Source organism: Oncorhynchus mykiss, chromosome 10, assembly GCF_057628025.1.
Source record: "Oncorhynchus mykiss isolate SJ-2025 chromosome 10, ASM5762802v1, whole genome shotgun sequence".
Classification (NCBI taxonomy): Eukaryota; Metazoa; Chordata; class Actinopteri; order Salmoniformes; family Salmonidae; genus Oncorhynchus; species Oncorhynchus mykiss.
The window spans coordinates 6,943,084-6,962,500 of NC_143031.1; the positions used below are offsets into that span (position 1 = coordinate 6,943,084).

Below are 19,417 nucleotides of genomic sequence, written 5' to 3' on the forward strand. Positions count from 1 at the left end.
GAAGGAGAGAAGACGAGAAAAGAGAAGGAGAGAAGAGAAGGAGAGAAGAGAAGGAGAGAAGGAGAGAAGAGAAGGAGAGAAGAGAAGGAGAGAAGAGAAGGAGAGAAGGAGAGAAGAGAAGGAGAGAAGGAGAGAAGAGAAGAAAAGGAGAGAAGAGAAGGAGAGAAGAGAAGGAGAGAAGAGAAGGAGAGAAGAGAAGGAGAGAAGAGAAGGAGAGAAGAAAAGGAGAGAAGAGAAGGAGAGAAGAGAAGGAGAGAAGGAGAGAAGAGAAGAAAAGGAGAGAAGAGAAGGAGAGAAGAGAAGGAGAGAAGGAGAGAAGAGAAGAAAAGAAAAGGAGAGAAGAGAAGGAGAGAAGAGAAGGAGAGAAGGAGAGAAGAGAAGAAAAGGAGAGAAGAGAAGGAGAGAAGAGAAGGAGAGAAGACGAGAAAAGGAGAGAAGAGAAGGAGAGAAGACGAGAAAAGAGAAGGAGAGAAGAGAAGGAGAGAAGAGAAGGAGAGAAGACGAGAACAGAGAAGGAGAGAAGAGAAGGAGAGAAGGAGAGAAGAGAAGGAGAGAAGAGAAGGAGAGAAGAGAAGAGAAGGAGAGAAGAGAAGAGAAGAGGAGAGAAGGAGAGAAGAAAAGGAGAGAAGAAAAGGAGAGAAGAGAAGAGAAGGAGAGAAGAGAAGAAAAGGAGAGAAGAGAAGGAGAGAAGACGAGAAAAGAGAAGGAGAGAAGAGAAGGAGAGAAGAGAAGGAGAGAAGAGAAGGAGAGAAGAGAAGAAAATGAGAGAAGAGAAGGAGAGAAGAGAAATAACCTCAATGGGCTCAAAGGGTGAGAACAGAGCGATTAGAAGGAGGTGGCTTAGGGGAGAGAGCTGGTTGGCTAACGGTTACTAACGGTTACTACAGTTCATCTGTGCCTCTGACTAGGTTCAGTGCAGGACCCTGCTTGCACTGTGAAACGCCAATCCTTCACTTCTCTTCTTTGAGATGTTGCTTAATCCTGGCTATAGACAGAGAAAACATCGGCAGAATGCCAAACCTACTGTACGGCGTGCCACTTTTCAGAAATGTTACTTAACGTTTACTACTAGAAATGTTGCTAAACCCTACATATTACCCAGAATACTTTTCAACAAACAGAGCAAACAGACAGTGTAAAGGGAGAAAAAACCCCCAGGGAATTTAACATTTTGATATGAAGGAAGCATAAACTCTGACAGTGGAGACCTATGTGAGTCCTGCTACAAGGCCTCTGCAAGCTGAGGGAGGAGGAATCTCTCTGCCAGGTCAGTGAATGAAAACAACTAGGCTGTTTGTATTACAGCAGGGGCTGATGTCAGTAGGAGGGGACGTGTGTGTGTGTGTGTGTGTGTCTGTCTACGCAAGTAAGGAATCATTGGCACCGGCTCCCTAAAACCCCAGAGGCCACGTCAAAACAGTCCTGGCTGGTGAGATCAGAGACACTGCTCAATGCATCGCTCTCTGTGGTGACCAGCGCACTGCCAAGCACCGAGGGTGAGGAGGGGGCCCAAGCACCAGGGGGTGAGGAGGAGGACCAAGCACCAGGGGGTGAGGAGGGGGCCCAAGCACCAGGGGGTGAGGAGGGGGCCCAAGCACCAGGGGGTGAGGAGGGGGCCCAAGCACCAGGGGGTGAGGAGGGGGCCCAAGCACCAGGGGGTGAGGAGGGGGCCCAAGCACCAGGGGGTGAGGAGGCTAGAGGAGGACCAAGCACCAGGGGGTGAGGCTAGAGGAGGACCAAGCACCAGGGGGTGAGGAGGCTAGAGAAGGACCAAGCACCAGGGGGTGAGGAGGCTAGAGAAGGACCAAGCACCAGGGGGTGAGGAGGCTAGAGAAGGACCAAGCACCAGGGGGTGAGGAGGCTAGAGAAGGACCAAGCACCAGGGGGTGAGGAGGCTAGAGGAGGACCAAGCACCAGGGGGTGAGAAGGCTAGAGAAGGACCAAGCACCAGGGGGTGAGGAGGCTAGAGGAGGACCAAGCACCAGGGGGTGAGGAGGCTAGAGGAGGACCAAGCACCAGGGGGTGAGGAGGCTAGAGGAGGACCAAGCACCAGGGGATGATGAGGCTAGAGGGGGCCATTAGGAAGCAGGCTGTGTGTTCATCATGTCTTACATTGATGACGGAGTCCTTGAACTTGATGTGGAGCCTGTAGTTGGAGATGGCGATGACGGCGTCGTCGGCTCGGCCCAGATACTCCACCCCTTCCCCCTGAAGAGCTGGGAACGGCACCTGGAGAGGACGCAAACGTCAATACAAAAGGTTAAGACTACAACGACGCAACGTTAAAAAGACAACACCAGATCAACGGTGTGATAAGGAAAAACTGGGAAAAAATATAAATCTATTTTTTAAATCAGGAAACAAAACGCAACACAACATTAAAACACTGCAGTGTTACATCCACTTTAGACCTGAATAATTATCATCCTCGTCTCCCCTCTCCCCGTGTACTCTGTCCCCGTGTACTCTGTCCCCGTGTACTCTGTCCCCGTGTACTCTGTCCCCGTGTACTCTGTCCCCGTGTACTCTGTCCCCGTGTACTCTGTCCCCGTGTACTCTGTCCCCGTGTACTCTGTCCCCAGTGTACTCTGTCCCAGTGTACTCTGTCCCAGTGTACTCTGTCCCAGTGTACTCTGTCCCAGTGTACTCTGTCAGGGGTGAACAGCCACACACACATCAAACCAGAACAAAATAAAATGGAGACCAGTGGACAACCAATCTCTTAAAAAAACACACTCGTCTCCACCAGGAATCACACAATATTAAAATACAGTACAATGACACGCCCTGTGTGTTTCCTGGGCTGTTTCTGGAGGACTTGTTATGATCTAAGATGGATTTAGTCTTCTGAAGAGAGACAAAAACTGCACTGCTCAGCTATATACACTCACTGAACCTTACAGATTGACTGGACAATGGTTACCATGGAGATCTGCTTTGGTTAAAAACAGCATAGAAATAGAATGACTAGATTCTATTTCTAATGGTAAAGAGGACCGCATGGATAGGAGAGGGGAGAGAGGGAGAGGGGAGAGAGAGAGCGAGAGGGGAGCGAGAGAGCAAGTGGGAGAGGGTAGAGAGAGCGAGAGGGGAGCGAGAGAGCAAGTGGGAGAGGGTAGAGAGAGCGAGAGGGGAGCGAGAGAGCAAGTGCGAGAGGTTAGAGAGAACGAGAAGGGAGCGAGAGAGCCAGAGAGATCCCTAGGGACGTAATACCTCACTACAAACAGAAAGCCACTGAGCAGCGCCTCTACCCAGTGGCCAGACACTACGCCGCTCCCTGGCTGGCGTACCCTTCCAGAACATGGGGACAGTTGGTGGAAAATTAAAAAAAGAGTGCTTGCGGCAGTCCCAATTAGCACATAGCCGTACTAGCATAAAACGACCTCTGTGAGAGATGCGGGTTGGTCTTTGAGCCTGACTGAGCAGGCCGACAGGCTAAACAGGACGGCAGGGAAGTTGAAGGGTGTGTGTGTGTGTGATGGCTCTCAAACCTTCTATTAACATTCCAGCTAACGTGGCCATTGTATTAGTCCCCTTAGACCCCAGCCCTCAGCCCAGATTCCCCAGGGACGCATCCTAAACCGTAGCCTATTCCCCATAAGGGCTCTGGTCAAAAGTAGTGCACTATTTAGGGAATAGGGTGCGAATCGAGACTCGAGGGAGGGACAAGAGCCACGCATTAAGATAATTGGTTTCCGTCACAATATAATAGAACACATTCTTCATTTCCTTCAGAAGCAGCCATTTAGCTGCTTAAAAACCCAACCAAACCAGGTGGAGAGGGATCCGGGGGGGGGGGGGGGGGGGGGGGGGGAGACTAACAAAGGAAGTGGACTGTGCCCAAACTCCAAATGGATGGCTCACGTCGTCTAAAAACAGGATTTCCCCAGACCCTGTTTTAATGGGTTCTTACCACCCTGTTTCAGCTCTACATTCAAATATCCAAATCACCATCAAAAAAACATGGATTATTCGTTTCAGCTGTGTAGTGGGGGGGGGGGGAGGACAGAGTTAGAGAAACCCTGTTCTAAAACAGGAAGCCCATTATGCACGTGTTACTACACCCCCCCCCCCCCCCCCCAAAAAAAAAAAATTAGCTTGAACTCTTCCCTCAATTCAACATTTAATCATACTTTACTGAGAATGATTTCATAGTGACGGTGACAAATTATGCCTCTGTTGGTGTTTTTATTAAAGTGGAGAGAGGCGACAGCTGAGGAACATCTGTGAGGTGTGAGGGAGGTTTTACAGAGTGTCTAAATGACATCGAATCACGAGTAGAGGTCCCATTTTCCTCCGGCTGGAACAAAGCTGAAGGCTTGTTCGTCGGTGTCACTATCAGGTCTGTAAAGCAAAGTGGGAGACGTTTTACTGTGTGTGTTTCAGTGTGTGTGTGTTTCAGTGTGTGTGTGTTTCAGTGTGTGTGTGTTTCAGTGTTTCAGTGTGTGTGTGTGTGTTTCAGTGTGTGTGTGTGTGTTTCAGTGTGTGTGTGTGTGTGTTTCAGTGTGTGTGTGTGTGTGTGTGTGTGTTTCAGTGTGTGTGTGTGTGTGTGTGTGTGTTTCAGTGTGTGTGTGTGTGTGTGTGTCAGTGTGTGTGTGTGTGTGTGTGTGTGTGTGTGTGAGTGTGTGTGTCTGGGGAATTGAAGAACATCTCTAACCAATACTTATATATATATATTTTTTCCCCACTCAAGTATTTGTGACGCCGTGTGCCGGGACCTTCTTGACGAGCGAAAAGTGGTTTATCGTTGTTATGCTGTGAGAATTCATTAGGAGAGAGACTACAACACCTCAATTATAATGATTCTATTTTACACACGCATCAAAAACACTGTTCATGTTGTTGCCTAGAGACACACAATACCGCACTGCCTCATTACAGCCAGAATGTGCCGAGTCGTCCCCAGCAGATCCTACTTTTAGAGTTTGAAAATACACAGCACGCAGGGGAGATGTCTGAAGAGCAGGTACACTTGAGACAACATCATTAGCGAACGCAGGGCTGGGAAAGCTGTAGCCTAGAGTGTACAGTACAGAAAACAGACTGAGCAGCAGGAGCACGTGACTGGGCCTGGGGACAAGATAAATCCTACGTGTGTCTGCACTGGAGAAGAGAGAAAAAGAAAAAAGAAAAAACAACAAGAAAACACTTTGTCATTTCGTAATCTAGGCTATTTATTAGGATTCTCAGAAGCTCCCCGTTCTCTCTGATGAAATGAATGATCGGAGAAATGGGTCACAGGAAGGAGATGATGATGTCACTTCCCCCCTCTTCTTTTTGCAGGCTTCGGATTGAATAGAGGCCGTGACGACGGTAAAGCCCCAGTGCAATCAAATGTGATATTACTGTGTATTATGTATTTTATATATATATATATATATTATATGTATTATGTATTTTATATATATATATATATATTATATGTATTATGTATTTTATATATATATATTATATATTTGATGTGTATTATGTATTTTGTAAATATTATATATTTTATGTGTATTATGTATTTTATATATATTATATATGTATTATGTATTTTATATATATTATATGTATTATATATATTATATGTATTATATATTTTATGTATTTTAGATGTATTATATATATTATATGTATTATATATTTTATGTGTATTATATATTATATATATATTATATGTATTATATATTTTATGTGTATTATATATTATATATATATTATATGTATTATATATTTTATGTGTATTATATATTATATATATATTATATGTATTATATATTTTATGTATTTTAGATGTATTATATATATTATATGTATTATATATTTTATGTGTATTATATATTATATATATATTATATGTATTATATATTTTATGTGTATTATATATTATATATATATTATATGTATTATATATTTTATGTGTATTATATATTATATATATATTATATGTATTATATATTTTATGTGTATTATATATTATATATATATTATATGTATTATATATTTTATGTGTATTATATATTATATATATATTATATGTATTATATATTTTATATGTATTATATATATTATATGTATTATGTATTTTATATATATATATTATATATTTTATGTGTATTATGTATTTTATATATATTGTATTATATATTTTATGTGTATTATGTATTTTATATATATTGTATTATATATTTTATGTGTATTATGTATTTTATATACAGTGCGTTCAGATCGGACTTTTCCCCAAAAAATGTTACGTTACATTTTTATTCTAAAAGGGATCCCCCCCGCGTCAATCTACACACAATACCCCATAATTTTTAAAAAACGTTTTGAATTTGTATCTATTTTTATTTAATCACATAACTATTCAGAGCCTTTACTCAGTTCTTTGTTGAATCACCTTTGGTAGCGATTAGAGCCTTGAGTCTTCTTGGGTATGACTTGGCACACCTGTATTTGGGGACTTTCTCCCATTCTTCTCAGCAGACCTGCACAGCGATTTTCAGGTCTCTCCAGATATGTTCGATGTGGTTTAAGTCCGGGCTCTGGCTGGTTCACTCAAGGATATTCAGAGACAAGTCCCGAAGCCACTCCTACGTTGTCTTGGCTGTGTGCTTAGGGTCGTTGTCCTGTTGGAAGGTTAACCTTTGCCCTGTCTGAGGTCCTGAGCAGGTTTTCATCAAGGATCTCTCTCATTTGCTCCGTTCATCTTTCCCTCGATCCTGACAAACATCCCCACAAAATGATGAGGCCACCACCACCATGCTTCACTGTAGGGATGGTGACAGGTTTCCCACAGACATGACACTTGGCATTCAGGCCAAAAAGTTACATGTTGGTTTCATCAGACCAGAAAATCTCGTTTCTCATGATCTGAGAGACTTTAGGTGCCTTTTGACAAACTCCAAGCGGGCTGTCATGTGCCTTTTACTGAGGAGTGGCTTCCGTCTGGCCACTCTACCATAAAGGCCTGATTGGTGGAGTGCTGCAGAGATGGTTGTCCTTCTGGAAGGTTCTCCCATCTCCACAGAGGAACTCTGGAGCTCTGTCAGAGTGACCATCGGGTTCTTGGTCATCTCCCTTACCAAGGCCCTTCTTCCCTGATTGCTCAGTTTGGCTGGGCGGCCAGCTCTAGGAAGAGTCTTGGTGGTTCCAAACTTCTTAAATTTAAGAATGATGGAGGCCACTGTGTTCTTGAGGACGTTCAATCCTGCAGAAATGTTGTGGTGTCCTTCCCCAGATCTGTGCCTCGACACATTTCTGTCTCGGAGCTCTACGGACAATTCCTTCGACCTCATGGCTTGGTTTTTGCTCTGACGTGCACTGTCAACTGTGGGACCTAATATAGACAGGTGTGTGCCTTTCCAAATAATTTCCAATCAATTGAATTTAACACAGGTGGACTCCAATCATCACCCCAAGGGTGATCAATGAAAACAAGATGCAACTGAGCACAATTTTGAGTGTCATAGCAAACGGTCTGAATAATTATGCAAATAAAATATGTTTTTTTACATTTTTAATACATTTGCAAACATTTCTTAAAATCTGGTTTCATTTCGTCATTATGGGATATCATCTGTGGATTGATGAGGATTTTTCATTTAATGAATCCATTTTAGAATAAGGCTGTTAAGTAATAAAATGTGGAAAAAGTCAAGGGGTCTGAATACTTTCCAAATGTGACAATACTGTCGCTGAGTCTAGACGGGGGGGATGTCTAATTAGCTTGCAGTAACCCCCAGTTAATGGGGCCGTAGAATTGGTTAGCAAATTACAGCCGGCAACCCTACTGGTCTGCCTGTGCCTTTAAAGACATCAGTTGGCAGTGTGGTACTATCATGGGAATGACTGTCTGAAATGGTACAGAGACAAAGAGAGAGGGAAAGAGGGGGGAACAAGAGACGAGGAGGACAGAGGGAGTGATAAACGAGAGAGGGAGCGACTAAACCGATGCCTAAAAAGGAGGGAGGTTGACTTGAATAAAACAAAACGGGTGCGAGGATCCTCTTGTGGGACAGCTGTGGGGAGGCCGACACACTTGGAACAACGCGTGGCAGACAGACCCAAACGGCTCATAAAAACCACTTCATCAGGAAGTCTATTTGTCACCCTCTCAGTCGGTCTCCCTGTGTTTGCCTATCTACAGGCAATATTGGATGACACACGGTCACACATCCATTTTCTCAACCAATCACAGAGCAGTTAAGACAGTCCCACAGCACCACAGAGCAGTTAAGACAGTTCCACAGAGCAGATAGACAGTCCCACAGAGCAGCTAGACAGTCCCACAGAGCAGCTAGACAGTCCCACAGAGCAGCTAGACAGTCCCACAGAGCAGCTAGACAGTCCCACAGAGCAGTTAAGACAGTCCCACAGAGCAGTTAGACAGTCCCACAGAGCAGTTAGACAGTCCCACAGAGCAGCTAGACAGTCCCACAGAGCAGCTAGACAGTCCCACAGAGCAGCTAGACAGTCCCACAGAGCAGCTAGACAGTCCCACAGAGCAGTTAGACAGTCCCACAGAGCAGTTACAGTCCCACAGAGCAGTTACAGTCCCACAGAGCAGTTAGACATTCCCACAGAGCAGTTAGACAGTCCCACAGAGCAGTTAGACAGTCCCACAGTCCCACAGAGCAGTTAGACAGTCCCACAGTCCCACAGAGCAGTTACAGTCCCATAGAGCAGTTAAGACAGTCCCACAGAGCAGTTAAGACAGTCCCACAGAGCAGTTAGACAGTCCCACAGAGCAGTTAGACAGTCCCACAGAGCAGTTAGACAGTCCCACAGAGCAGTTAGACAGTCCCACAGAGCAGTTAGACAGCACCACAGAGCAGTTAGACAGTCCCACAGCACCACAGAGCAGTAAAAGTATTAATCCATTGTATAGCTTGGCGCTCCTTGTCTATTAGAAGCTACAGTGCATCAGTCCGAGTAGATTGCAGCAGGTTGGAAGGGAATGCCATAACCCTAGAGAACATGCATTTTTCATGGGCTGCAGCTCCAACAAGAGAGGTTTGTGCTGCCATGCAAGAGCCAATCAAAGACAGGATCAAAGTCAGCAAGACAGGCGAGAGCCCGGAGACTTCCTTTAACCAGACAATAGGCGAAGTCCCAAATGGCACCCTATTTTCTATGTAGTGCACTAGTTTTGACCAGGGCCCATAGAAAGTAGTGCACTAGTTTTGACCAGGCCCCATAGAAAGTAGTGCACTAGTTTTGACCAGGGCCCATAGAAAGTAGTGCACTGCATAGGGAATAGGGTACATTGGGATGCAGAGGCCTTTCCAATCCTCTCAGATCTCCACTAGTAACTAGTGGCTAGGGTGAGGGTTGTTTCTGCTCAGGGCCGAGGCGGGGAGGCAGAGGCCTTTCCAATCCTCTCAGATCTCCACTAGTAACTAGTGGCTAGGGTGAGGGTTGTTTCTGCTCAGGGCCGAGGCGGGTAGGCAGAGGCCTTTCCAATCCTCTCAGATCTCCACTAGTAACTAGTGGCTAGGGTGAGGGTTGTTTCTGCTCAGGGCCGAGGCGGGGAGGCAGAGGCCTTTCCAATCCTCTCAGATCTCCACTAGTAACTAGTGGCTAGGGTGAGGGTTGTTTCTGCTCAGGGCCGAGGCGGGGAGGCAGAGGCCTTTCCAATCCTCTCAGATCTCCACTAGTAACTAGTGGCTAGGGTGAGGGTTGTTTCTGCTCAGGGCCGAGGCGGGTAGGCAGAGGCCTTTCCAATCCTCTCAGATCTCCACTAGTAACTAGTGGCTAGGGTGAGGGTTGTTTCTGCTCAGGGCCGAGGCGGGGAGGCAGAGGCCTTTCCAATCCTCTCAGATCTCCACTAGTAACTAGTGGCTAGGGTGAGGGTTGTTTCTGCTCAGGGCCGAGGCGGGTAGGCAGAGGCCTTTCCAATCCTCTCAGATCTCCACTAGTAACTAGTGGCTAGGGTGAGGGTTGTTTCTGCTCAGGGCCGAGGCGGGTAGGCAGAGGCCTTTCCAATCCTCTCAGATCTCCACTAGTAACTAGTGGCTAGGGTGAGGGTTGTTTCTGCTCAGGGCCGAGGCGGGTAGGCAGAGGCCTTTCCAATCCTCTCAGATCTCCACTAGTAACTAGTGGCTAGGGTGAGGGTTGTTTCTGCTCAGGGCCGAGGAGGGGAGACAGAGGCCTTTCCAATCCTCTCAGATCTCCACTAGTAACTAGTGGCTAGGGTGAGGGTTGTTTCTGCTCAGGGCCGAGGCGGGGAGGCCTCTAGAAGAAACACTTAAAAAATCACAATTTATTTATCCTATGCGTCAAATACAACCAGTGTAGTAGATTTTACAGCGAAAAGCTTGCTTACAAACCTTTCCCAACGATGCAGAATTTAGAATATAAAAATAGTAACTTACACAAGAGGATTTTTGTTTTGTCTTTACCTTTTATTTAACAAGGCAAGTCAGTTAAGAACAAATTCTTGTTTATAATGACGGCCCCAGGAACAGTGGGTTAACTGTCTTGTTCAGGGGCAGCATGACAGTTTTTTTACCTCGTTCAGCTCGGTACTGGCCCAAAACTCTAACCACTAGGCTACGTGCCGCCCCATAAAATACCACACACAAGAAGGGAGCTTTATACAGGAAGTACCAGATCAATGTGGAGCTATAAACAGGAAGTACCAAATCAATGTGGAGCTATATACAGGAAGTACCAGATCAATGTGGCGCTATAAAGAGGGAGTACCAGTACCAGATCAATGTGGAGCTATAAACAGGAAGTACCAAATCAATGTGGAGCTATATACAGGAAGTACCAGATCAATGTGGAGCTATAAACAGGGAGTACCAGATCAATGTGCAGAGCTACTTGAGTTAGATACCGTTTGTATATAAAACCAGGGTAAAGTGACTAGGCATCCAGACAGATCAGAGTCACATAAAAGAATAAAGACTGGTCATGAACAGAGAAATGACAGAATAAATAACTGGGACTTTTACAGTGAGCGAGCAGCTTGAAAAAAACACACTTCAAATTACACAGTACCGTGCTTTTTATGACGGTCGGTAATGCTGCGTGTTATGACACCATCGAAGAAGAGTGGTTGTTTAATTCTACGGCATTCTATATAAAAAAAATATTAAAAAAAAAGAGAGACTCAGAAGTAGTCAAAGAGGTCATTTCATTTCAAGGTGAAACAAGAGAGCATCATTAAAATGCTGATGGATAAAAATGCTTCTTTTTTTTCCTTTCTCATATCATATGTGACATGAACAATAACATGTTAGAATGTGTTGTTTTTTAAAAACACTCTAGAATGGACGAGGTTCCCTGAGGCTGACCTAACAATTGAGAACAATTAAATTATGCACACATTTAAAAATAAAAAGTAGGAGGAGTCTCTTGACAGCAATAATTAATTACATGAATGACTTGATGACAGTGCCTCTGTAGGTCCCTGTAAGGAAATGAACATCTAGGGAGGAAAAACAGATATGGTTGACTGGAGATTGCTCAGCAGAAGGAAGTATTAAAAGTCTAATGTCTGTCTGTTGAGGAAGGAGTAACAGAAGTAAATGACTCCCAAGGTGGTCGCTAGGAAACCACCACTCCCCGATCTTCTGACATGAGAGGATCCACCCAAAAATATATTTTTTTAAATATGCCTAAATGAAATATCAGGTTTTAGTAAAACACAAAATTGTATACAATAAGTTAATAAAATATAGTATAAATATAAAAGGTGGACTTTTTATGCTTATGCTGTCTAATATATTTCTACATCATTTTTTATCGATATCCCAAAAAATTCTGGTTAACAATGCAAGTATTTTACTGTGATTGTTTAAAAAAAAAATTAAAAATTGGTCAAAAAGAAGAAAATAAATTCTCATCATTTTCACAGTATTTTTTCCAGAGAGATACACAGTACAAGTCAAAAGTTTGCTTTTTTTCTTTATTTTTGCTATTTTCTACATTGTAGAATAATAGTGAAGACATCAAAACTATGAAATAACACATTTGGAATCATGTAGTAACCAAAGGGGAAAAACCCTTGAATGAGTAGGTGAACCCCAAACTTTTGACTGGTACTGTATATGAAGAAATTAATTGTTTTATTGCACTAGTCATTTAAGGATGTTTTTCTACTCACCGTATATAGACTTTTCTATTGTGTTATTGTCTGTACGTTTGTTTATTCCATGTGTAACTCTGTTGTTGTTTGTGTCGCACTGCTTGGCTTTATCTTGGCCAGGTCGCAGTTGTAAATGACAACTTGTTCTCAACTGGCTCACCTGGTTAAATAAAAGGTGAAATAAATAAATAAAAATACCCAGAGTCAGATAAAAGCATGGATACCATTTTTGTGTCTGTGTGCCGTTTAAGGACGTTTTTAGAAAGTTTAAGGACGTTTTTAGAGCCAATGCTAATAGCGCAATGACGAAGTCTACTGGAACAGCTAGCATGCACAGTCATTGCGCTAACACGAGCAATGCTAGAAGCTTAATTGGAAAAATCTCACATTATCCAATACATCATTTACATGCACACAATTACGTGATTGTGGATTAGTGAGATTAATATAATAGTTTGATTTTTTTTAAATGTTGACATTCTTTGCAAGAAGAACGATTTCCCTAATAAATCCTGTTTTACATGAACACATCTGAAATCAGGCTACCTGATGGCACTCTGATAAAACGCAAATCAAAACAAAAAACATTCTAACCTATTGCAGATTCAGTCTTCCCAGCCTGGTGCAGGTCTACAATTTTGTTTCTGGTGTCCTTTGACAGCTCTTTGGTCTTGGCCATAGTGGAGTTTGGAGTGTGACTGTTTGAGGTTGTGGACAGGTGTCTTTTATACTGATAATAAGTTCAAACAGGTGCCATTAATACAGGTAACGAGTGGAGGACAGAGGAGCCTCTTAAAGAAGAAGTTACAGGTCTGTGAGAGCCAGAAATCTTGCTTGTTTGTACGTGACCAAATACTTATTTTCCACCATAATTTGCAAATAAATTCATAAAAAATCCTACAATGTGATTTTCTGGATTTTTTTTTCTCATTTTGTCTGTCATAGTTGAAGTGTACCTATGATGAAAATTACAGGCCTCTCTCATCTTTTTAAGTGGGAGAACTTGCACAATTGGTGGCTGACTAAATACTTTTTTGCCCCACTGTATATTTTACATCAATTCCCATGATTAAAGTGGCTGGAGTTGAGCCACCATATTATGCCCAACCCTCTTACTTTCTTAATATAAATGTTCCTGAGTGGCACTGCATCTCAGTGCTAGAGGCGTCACTACAGACACCCTGGTTCGAATCCAGGCGGTATCACAACCGGACGTGATTGGGAGTCCCACAGGGCGGTTGTCCGGGGTTAGGCCATCATTGTAAATAAGAATTTGTACTTAATGACTTGCCTTGTTAATAAAAGGTTAAATAAAATAAAAAATAAAACATTGTTTTACAATTCTAAATTATTTAGATAAAAGTTGGATTTGATCCTCTACTCTACCCTATTCTTGGTCTGCAGGTAGTCTAGTGGTTAGAGCATTGGGCCAGTCACCAAAAGGTTGTTGGATCGAATCACCTGAGCAAAGCAGTTAAACCCCTGTTCCCCGGGCGCCGAAGACGTGGATAGTGATTAAGGCAGCCCTCTGCACCTCTCTGATTCAGAGGGGTTGGCTTAAATGCGGAAGACACATTTCAGTTGGACAACTGACTAGGTATCCCCCCTTTCCTGATTACGTGTTGAGCCCAGACACCTTTTTCCTGCAGTACCAACTTAACAATAGTAGCCTCGCTTCCAGTTCTCCAGGGAGCTACTCTGCAATGCGGTCTTCTAATTTCAAACAGGATTACAGATGAGCTCATAGACTTGGCCCACTGCCACCGCAGCTAGCCGTCTCTCACCCAGCCAGACCCAGCCATGTCACGGCCACCTGCCTAGCCTAATCCACACCCGGTCTAATTGACTGAGTTCTAAAAGCCCTTTCTCCTACGTGGAGTGGTAACCCGGGGTAACTGTGGATCACTGCTCTGAGGATGAGGTTCGATGATTTCCATTTACGCTGCCAATCTGGTTGAACATTTTATTCAATTTGACCTGATTAGAATTGTTCTGGTTAATTTTCTTTTATTTTTTTTATAATAATAATAAATATACACAATTTTTTTTTTTTTAAATAAAATAAATATCGGCATCAGTGACTCAGTGGTCTAAGGCACTCCATCTCAGTGCTAGAGGAGTCACTACAGAAATCAAATCAAATTTTATTTGTCACATACACATGGTTAGCAGATGTTAATGCGAGTGTAGCGAAATGCTTGTGCTTCTAGTTCCGACAATGCAGTAATAACCAACAAGTAATCTAATTCCAAAACTACTGTCTTGTACACAGTGTGAGGGGATAAAGAATATGTACATAAGGATATATGAATGAGTGATGGTACAGAGCAGCATAGGCAAGATACAGTAGATGGTATCGAGTACAGTATATACATGAGATGAGTATGTAAACAAAGTGGTTCGAATCCAGGCTGTATCACACCCAGCTGTGATTGGGAGTCCCATAAGGCGACGCCCAGTGTCTGGCCGACATTGTAAATAAAATAAAAATAGTTCTTAACTGGACTTGCCATGTTAAATACAATACAATTTAAAAAAAATTGTGAGTTGTAAGTATGAAGACCACACCCACACACACACACACACACACACACACACACACACACACACACCTCTCCACTCTAGAACAAGCATGAATACTGAGAACAGTGTTAGTTAGTGTACTTACAACCCTTCCCTTTAGGACTTGGTATTTCAGAACCTACAGTATGAGCTAGCGGATTTTCTACAGAACAGCAGCCTCATCTCACGCACAGCAGATTCCCATAGAGAGACATAGCTTACTGTAGAGATGAGATGTTTCCAATACTATCCTAGTGTGTGGGCTTTGTCTACCATACCTGGTGTGTGTGTGTGTGTGTGTGTGTGTGTGTTCCCAGCCACCCACCTGTAGGTTGTCGTCCTCACTGACCAGCTCCTTCGGAGGGAACAGGTCCTTGGCTTGGATGTACTCCAGACTGGGTGGTCCCTCTTCACCCTGGAAGACAAGCAGGTGACACGTCAGCACACAATCCCATAGTAACAAAAACAGTAGAGCACCACTTTACCAGATCAAACACAGTACAGCACCACGTTACCAGATCAAACACAGTACAGCACCACTTTACCAGATCAAACACAGTACAGCACCACTTTACCAGATCAAACACAGTACAGCACCACGTTACCAGATCAAACACAGTACAGCACCACGTTACCAGATCAAACACAGTACAGCACCACTTTACCAGATCAAACACAGTACAGCACCACTTTACCAGATCAAACACAGTACAGCACCACGTTACCAGATCAAACACAGTACAGCACCACGTTACCAGATCAAACACAGTACAGCACCACTTTACCAGATCAAACACAGTACAGCACCACTTTACCAGATCAAACACAGTACAGCACCACGTTACCAGATCAAACAGAAAGCACTAGAACAGAGGCTTCAATCAAAATTGTCGCGCGCCCAGGAAAAAGGTCAATAAAGCCCCCCCCACCCCACCCCAACTAACTCCCTTCACAGGAGTCTCTTTCCAGATCCTACGCCAGCAAGCATCTGTATGGTAATCTGCCATCTCAGTGGAGGAAGCGCGTCCACAGGCGTCACGTAGCCGATGAAACATTGACCGTGATCGACCTCGGATAATAAATGAGGTGAAAGACCTCCGCATCAGATGGACTCCCAAGTCCCAAATGGGACCCTGTTCCCTTTTTGGTGCACTACTTTAGACCAGGTCCCATAGAAAGTAGTGCACTACTTTAGAACAGGTCCCATAGAAAGTAGTGCACTACTTTAGACCAGGTCCCATAGAAAGTAGTGCACTAAAGAGGTAGTAGGGGACCATTTGCGATGCAATGTGGTAGTGGTGGAGGGTGAATTGGCAGACAACAGGAGGAGAGATGTGGTGTGGGTGCAGGCCAGGCAATATCTTTCAAGCCCATATATGACCCCTCAAAATATAATGCCTTCCCTGTTCTGGGTCATTGAAAATAATATTAATAATATATATTATAGAATTAGAGGAAGGGTTATTGTTCGGTTACGAAATTTGGCAATAAAGCACCAATATCTTTTTCCTCAGTTTATAACAGGCTTCGGGAACTCTGTTACGGTCGAATGTCAAACATTTACTCAGCACAGTGCCAGCAATCTTTGACGCAGGGTGCTACACAGGCTTCAGCAAACAGAGGAATGAAGGACGGGATTGGCCACTGCTGGGCTACGGTCAGTACACCACCAACACACCCAGCAGGTCAACTATTTTTTATTTTATTTTACCTTTATTTTACCTTTTTGGCAAGTCAGTTAAGAACAAATTCTTATTTTCAATGACGGCCTAGGAACAGTGGCGTAACTGCCTTGTTCAGGGGCAGAACGACAGATTTGTACCTTATCAGCTCGGGGGTTTGAACTTGCAACCTTCCGGTTACTAGTCCAACGCTCTAACCACTAAGCTAACCTGCCGCCCCTACGCTCTAACCACTAGGCTACCTGCCGCCCCTACGCTCTAACCACTAGGCTACCTGCCGCCCCTACGCTCTAACCACTAGGCTACCCTGCCGCCCCTACACTCTAACCACTAGGCTACCTGCCCCCCCCTACACTCTAACCACTAGGCTACCTGCCGCCCCTACGCTCTAACCACTAGGCTACCTGCCGCCCCTACGCTCTAACCACTAGGCTACCCTGCCGCCCCTACACTCTAACCACTAGGCTACCTGCCGCCCCTACACTCTAACCACTAGGCTACCCTGCCGCCCCTACACTCTAACCACTAGGCTACCTGCCGCCCCTACGCTCTAACCACTAGGCTACCTAACCCCTCTACGCTCTAACCACTAGGCTACCTGCCGTCCCTACGCTCTAACCACTAGGCTACCCTGCCGCCGCGTGGAAGATGGCACCACCAACATACCCAGCAGGTCACCTAACGGGGAAGCTGGTACCACCAACACACCCAGCAGGTCACCTAACGGGGAAGCTGGTACCACCAACACACCCAGCAGGTCACCTAACGGGGAAGCTGGTACCACCAACACACCCAGCAGGTCACCTAACGGGGAAGCAGGTCAAGTCATTCATCGATAAAGATGTTCGCGCATGAGAAGAATGAGGATCGTGATCGTGATTTATACAACAAAAAAAAAACAAACAAGGTAAGCATTTGTTTTTATAAAAAAGGTGACTAGGGGTGTAGCTACGCGAAGAAAATAAAAAAAAAACAATGGCATGGAACTATATTTTACTATCAATTTCCATCAATTGGATTACCTCTCCTAGTCTATCATTTTACAAATCATTCAGGTTTGGTAGATTATACTGTTGCATGCAAACTCTTCCTGGTCCTGGGCCATTGGTTGTTCAGGCAGTGGTTACAATGTATCACTGAATAAACGTTTGCCTGAACACTCTCCTAAAAAAGTCTGCAGGGGGAGCCGCGAGAGCAAACCAGTTTGCTATAGTGCAAATATGATGAGACGCAACGTTCAATTATTGGAAAATATCAGACTCCGTTTAACTCCATCGTCGGTTCTTTCTGAGGGCTAAAAATCAGGGGGCTTGTCCCTGAAAATCCACAGAGGGGAAAAACCGTGGGAGCAGCAGGAGGATATAATCCTCTCGTCATTAATCTCTCCCTCCTCCCTCTATTCCAGCTGTCTCAGGTGCTCGCCTACCTCCCTTCATCTATCCACCTCTGCCTTGGCTCAGACACACTGGGGACGGGACGAGAGGACCCTCTGTACAGTCTGCACCACAGCCAGACCAGACACATGAACACGAGGATCTTTACTCATCGTGCTGCATGGTGATTCATATCAGACAAGAATCAAAATGGCAGTACGGTCATTGTGCTTCGTCACCTGATACATGCCCACGAAGCCTACATTATTGTCAGACGTGTGAGAGTGACAAGCCGCCCGCCCCCCCCCCAGATGGTTTTTCATGCAGACGTCCTCTTGCATACTGCCATGTGGATCCAGAGGGGACATCTGCCATTACTGCCACCAACCCAACACAGAACCCGAAAACCATAGTCCACTGGTCAGGCTGGTTCACTGGTCAGGCTGGTTCACTGGTCAGGCTGGTTCACTGGTCAGGCTGGTTATGCCATGTAACAGACTGTGCCAGTATTAACACCCCCTCCCCCTGTTACACATTTTTTTTAAAGAACCAGCAAGAGCCTGAGGGGATGACAGTGGAAGCAGTACCTGCTACATTGGTATGACATGTAGATGACCTTGTTAACAACGGTGTGTAGGGGGGGGGGGGGGGGGGCTCTCCCTTGGCTTTGGGTTACAGATGGTACAGAGATGTGGGGTGATGGTACAGAGATGTGGGGTGATGGTACGGGGATGTGGGGTGATGGTACGGGGATGTGGGGTGATGGTACAGAGATGTGGGGTGATGGTACGGGGATGTGGAACAGGGGGAGGGGTGTGGGGTGATGGTACAGAGATGTAGGGTGATGGTACAGAGATGTGGGGTGATGGTACAGAGATGTGGGGTGATGGTACAGAGATGTGGGGTGATGGTACAGAGATGTAGGGTGAGGGTACGGGATGTGGGGTGATGGCACAGAGATGTGGGGTGATGGTACGGGGATGCGGGGTGATGGTACGGGGATGCGGGGTGATGGTACGGGGATGCGGGGTGATGGTACGGGGATGCGGGGTGATGGTACGGGGATGCGGGGTGATGGTACGGGGATGCGGGGTGATGGTACGGGGATGCGGGGTGATGGTACGGGGATGCGGGGTGATGGTACGGGGATGCGGGGTGATGGTACGGGGATGCGGGGTGATGGTACAGGGATGCGGGGTGATGGTACGGAGATGTGGGGTGATGGTACAGGGATGTGGGGTGCACACACTTGGCATTCTCTCAACCAGCTTCATGAGGTAGTCACCTGGAAGCATTCTCTCTACCACTCACTACACAGAGAAGTGCCAGACCAGAGCTATACATTACTGTATAAGGAATGGCTACACAGCACCCTCTCACAGAGATGTAATGCCAGGCTCAAGGAAGGGGTATGAACTAGCCAACACGCACAAAACACAGGCAGGAAGGGGATAATACAGCAGTCTAGCTGTTCATTTTTTATCTTCTTCCTGCACAACTCACTCTGTGGTGGATGAGTTGGCCACGTTTAGTAGCTGGACGTAGTGACGTAGGATTCCTGCTCTGCTCAGCACTCCCCTCGTCAGTCTTGCCAGCACACAGTGTACTTTCGCGGGTAAATGGGCCAGCAAGCGGCGGCTGGCGCTGGCTCCCGTCCCATTAATACTGCACTATAAAACTCATAACAGAGCCGCGCCTCGATCAGACCCGACAGGGTC

At 45.1% G+C, this 19,417-nt stretch overlaps 1 protein-coding gene across 17 annotated transcripts in view; it reads right to left on the reverse strand.

Moving 5' to 3' along the window:
• The window catches only part of LOC110519104 (phosphatidylinositol-3,5-bisphosphate 3-phosphatase MTMR4), a 123,129-nt gene that overhangs the window by 67,593 nt on the left and 36,119 nt on the right, over window positions 1-19,417 (reverse strand). For all 17 annotated transcript variants that reach the window (XM_090188848.1, XM_090188850.1, XM_090188849.1 and 14 more), the window contains 2 exons: window positions 14,970-15,059; window positions 2,113-2,229 (listed from right to left, as the gene is read on the reverse strand). In XM_090188848.1, the coding sequence (XP_090044974.1) occupies window positions 2,113-2,229; window positions 14,970-15,059 (207 nt within the window). The remainder of the gene's footprint in view (window positions 1-2,112; window positions 2,230-14,969; window positions 15,060-19,417) is intronic.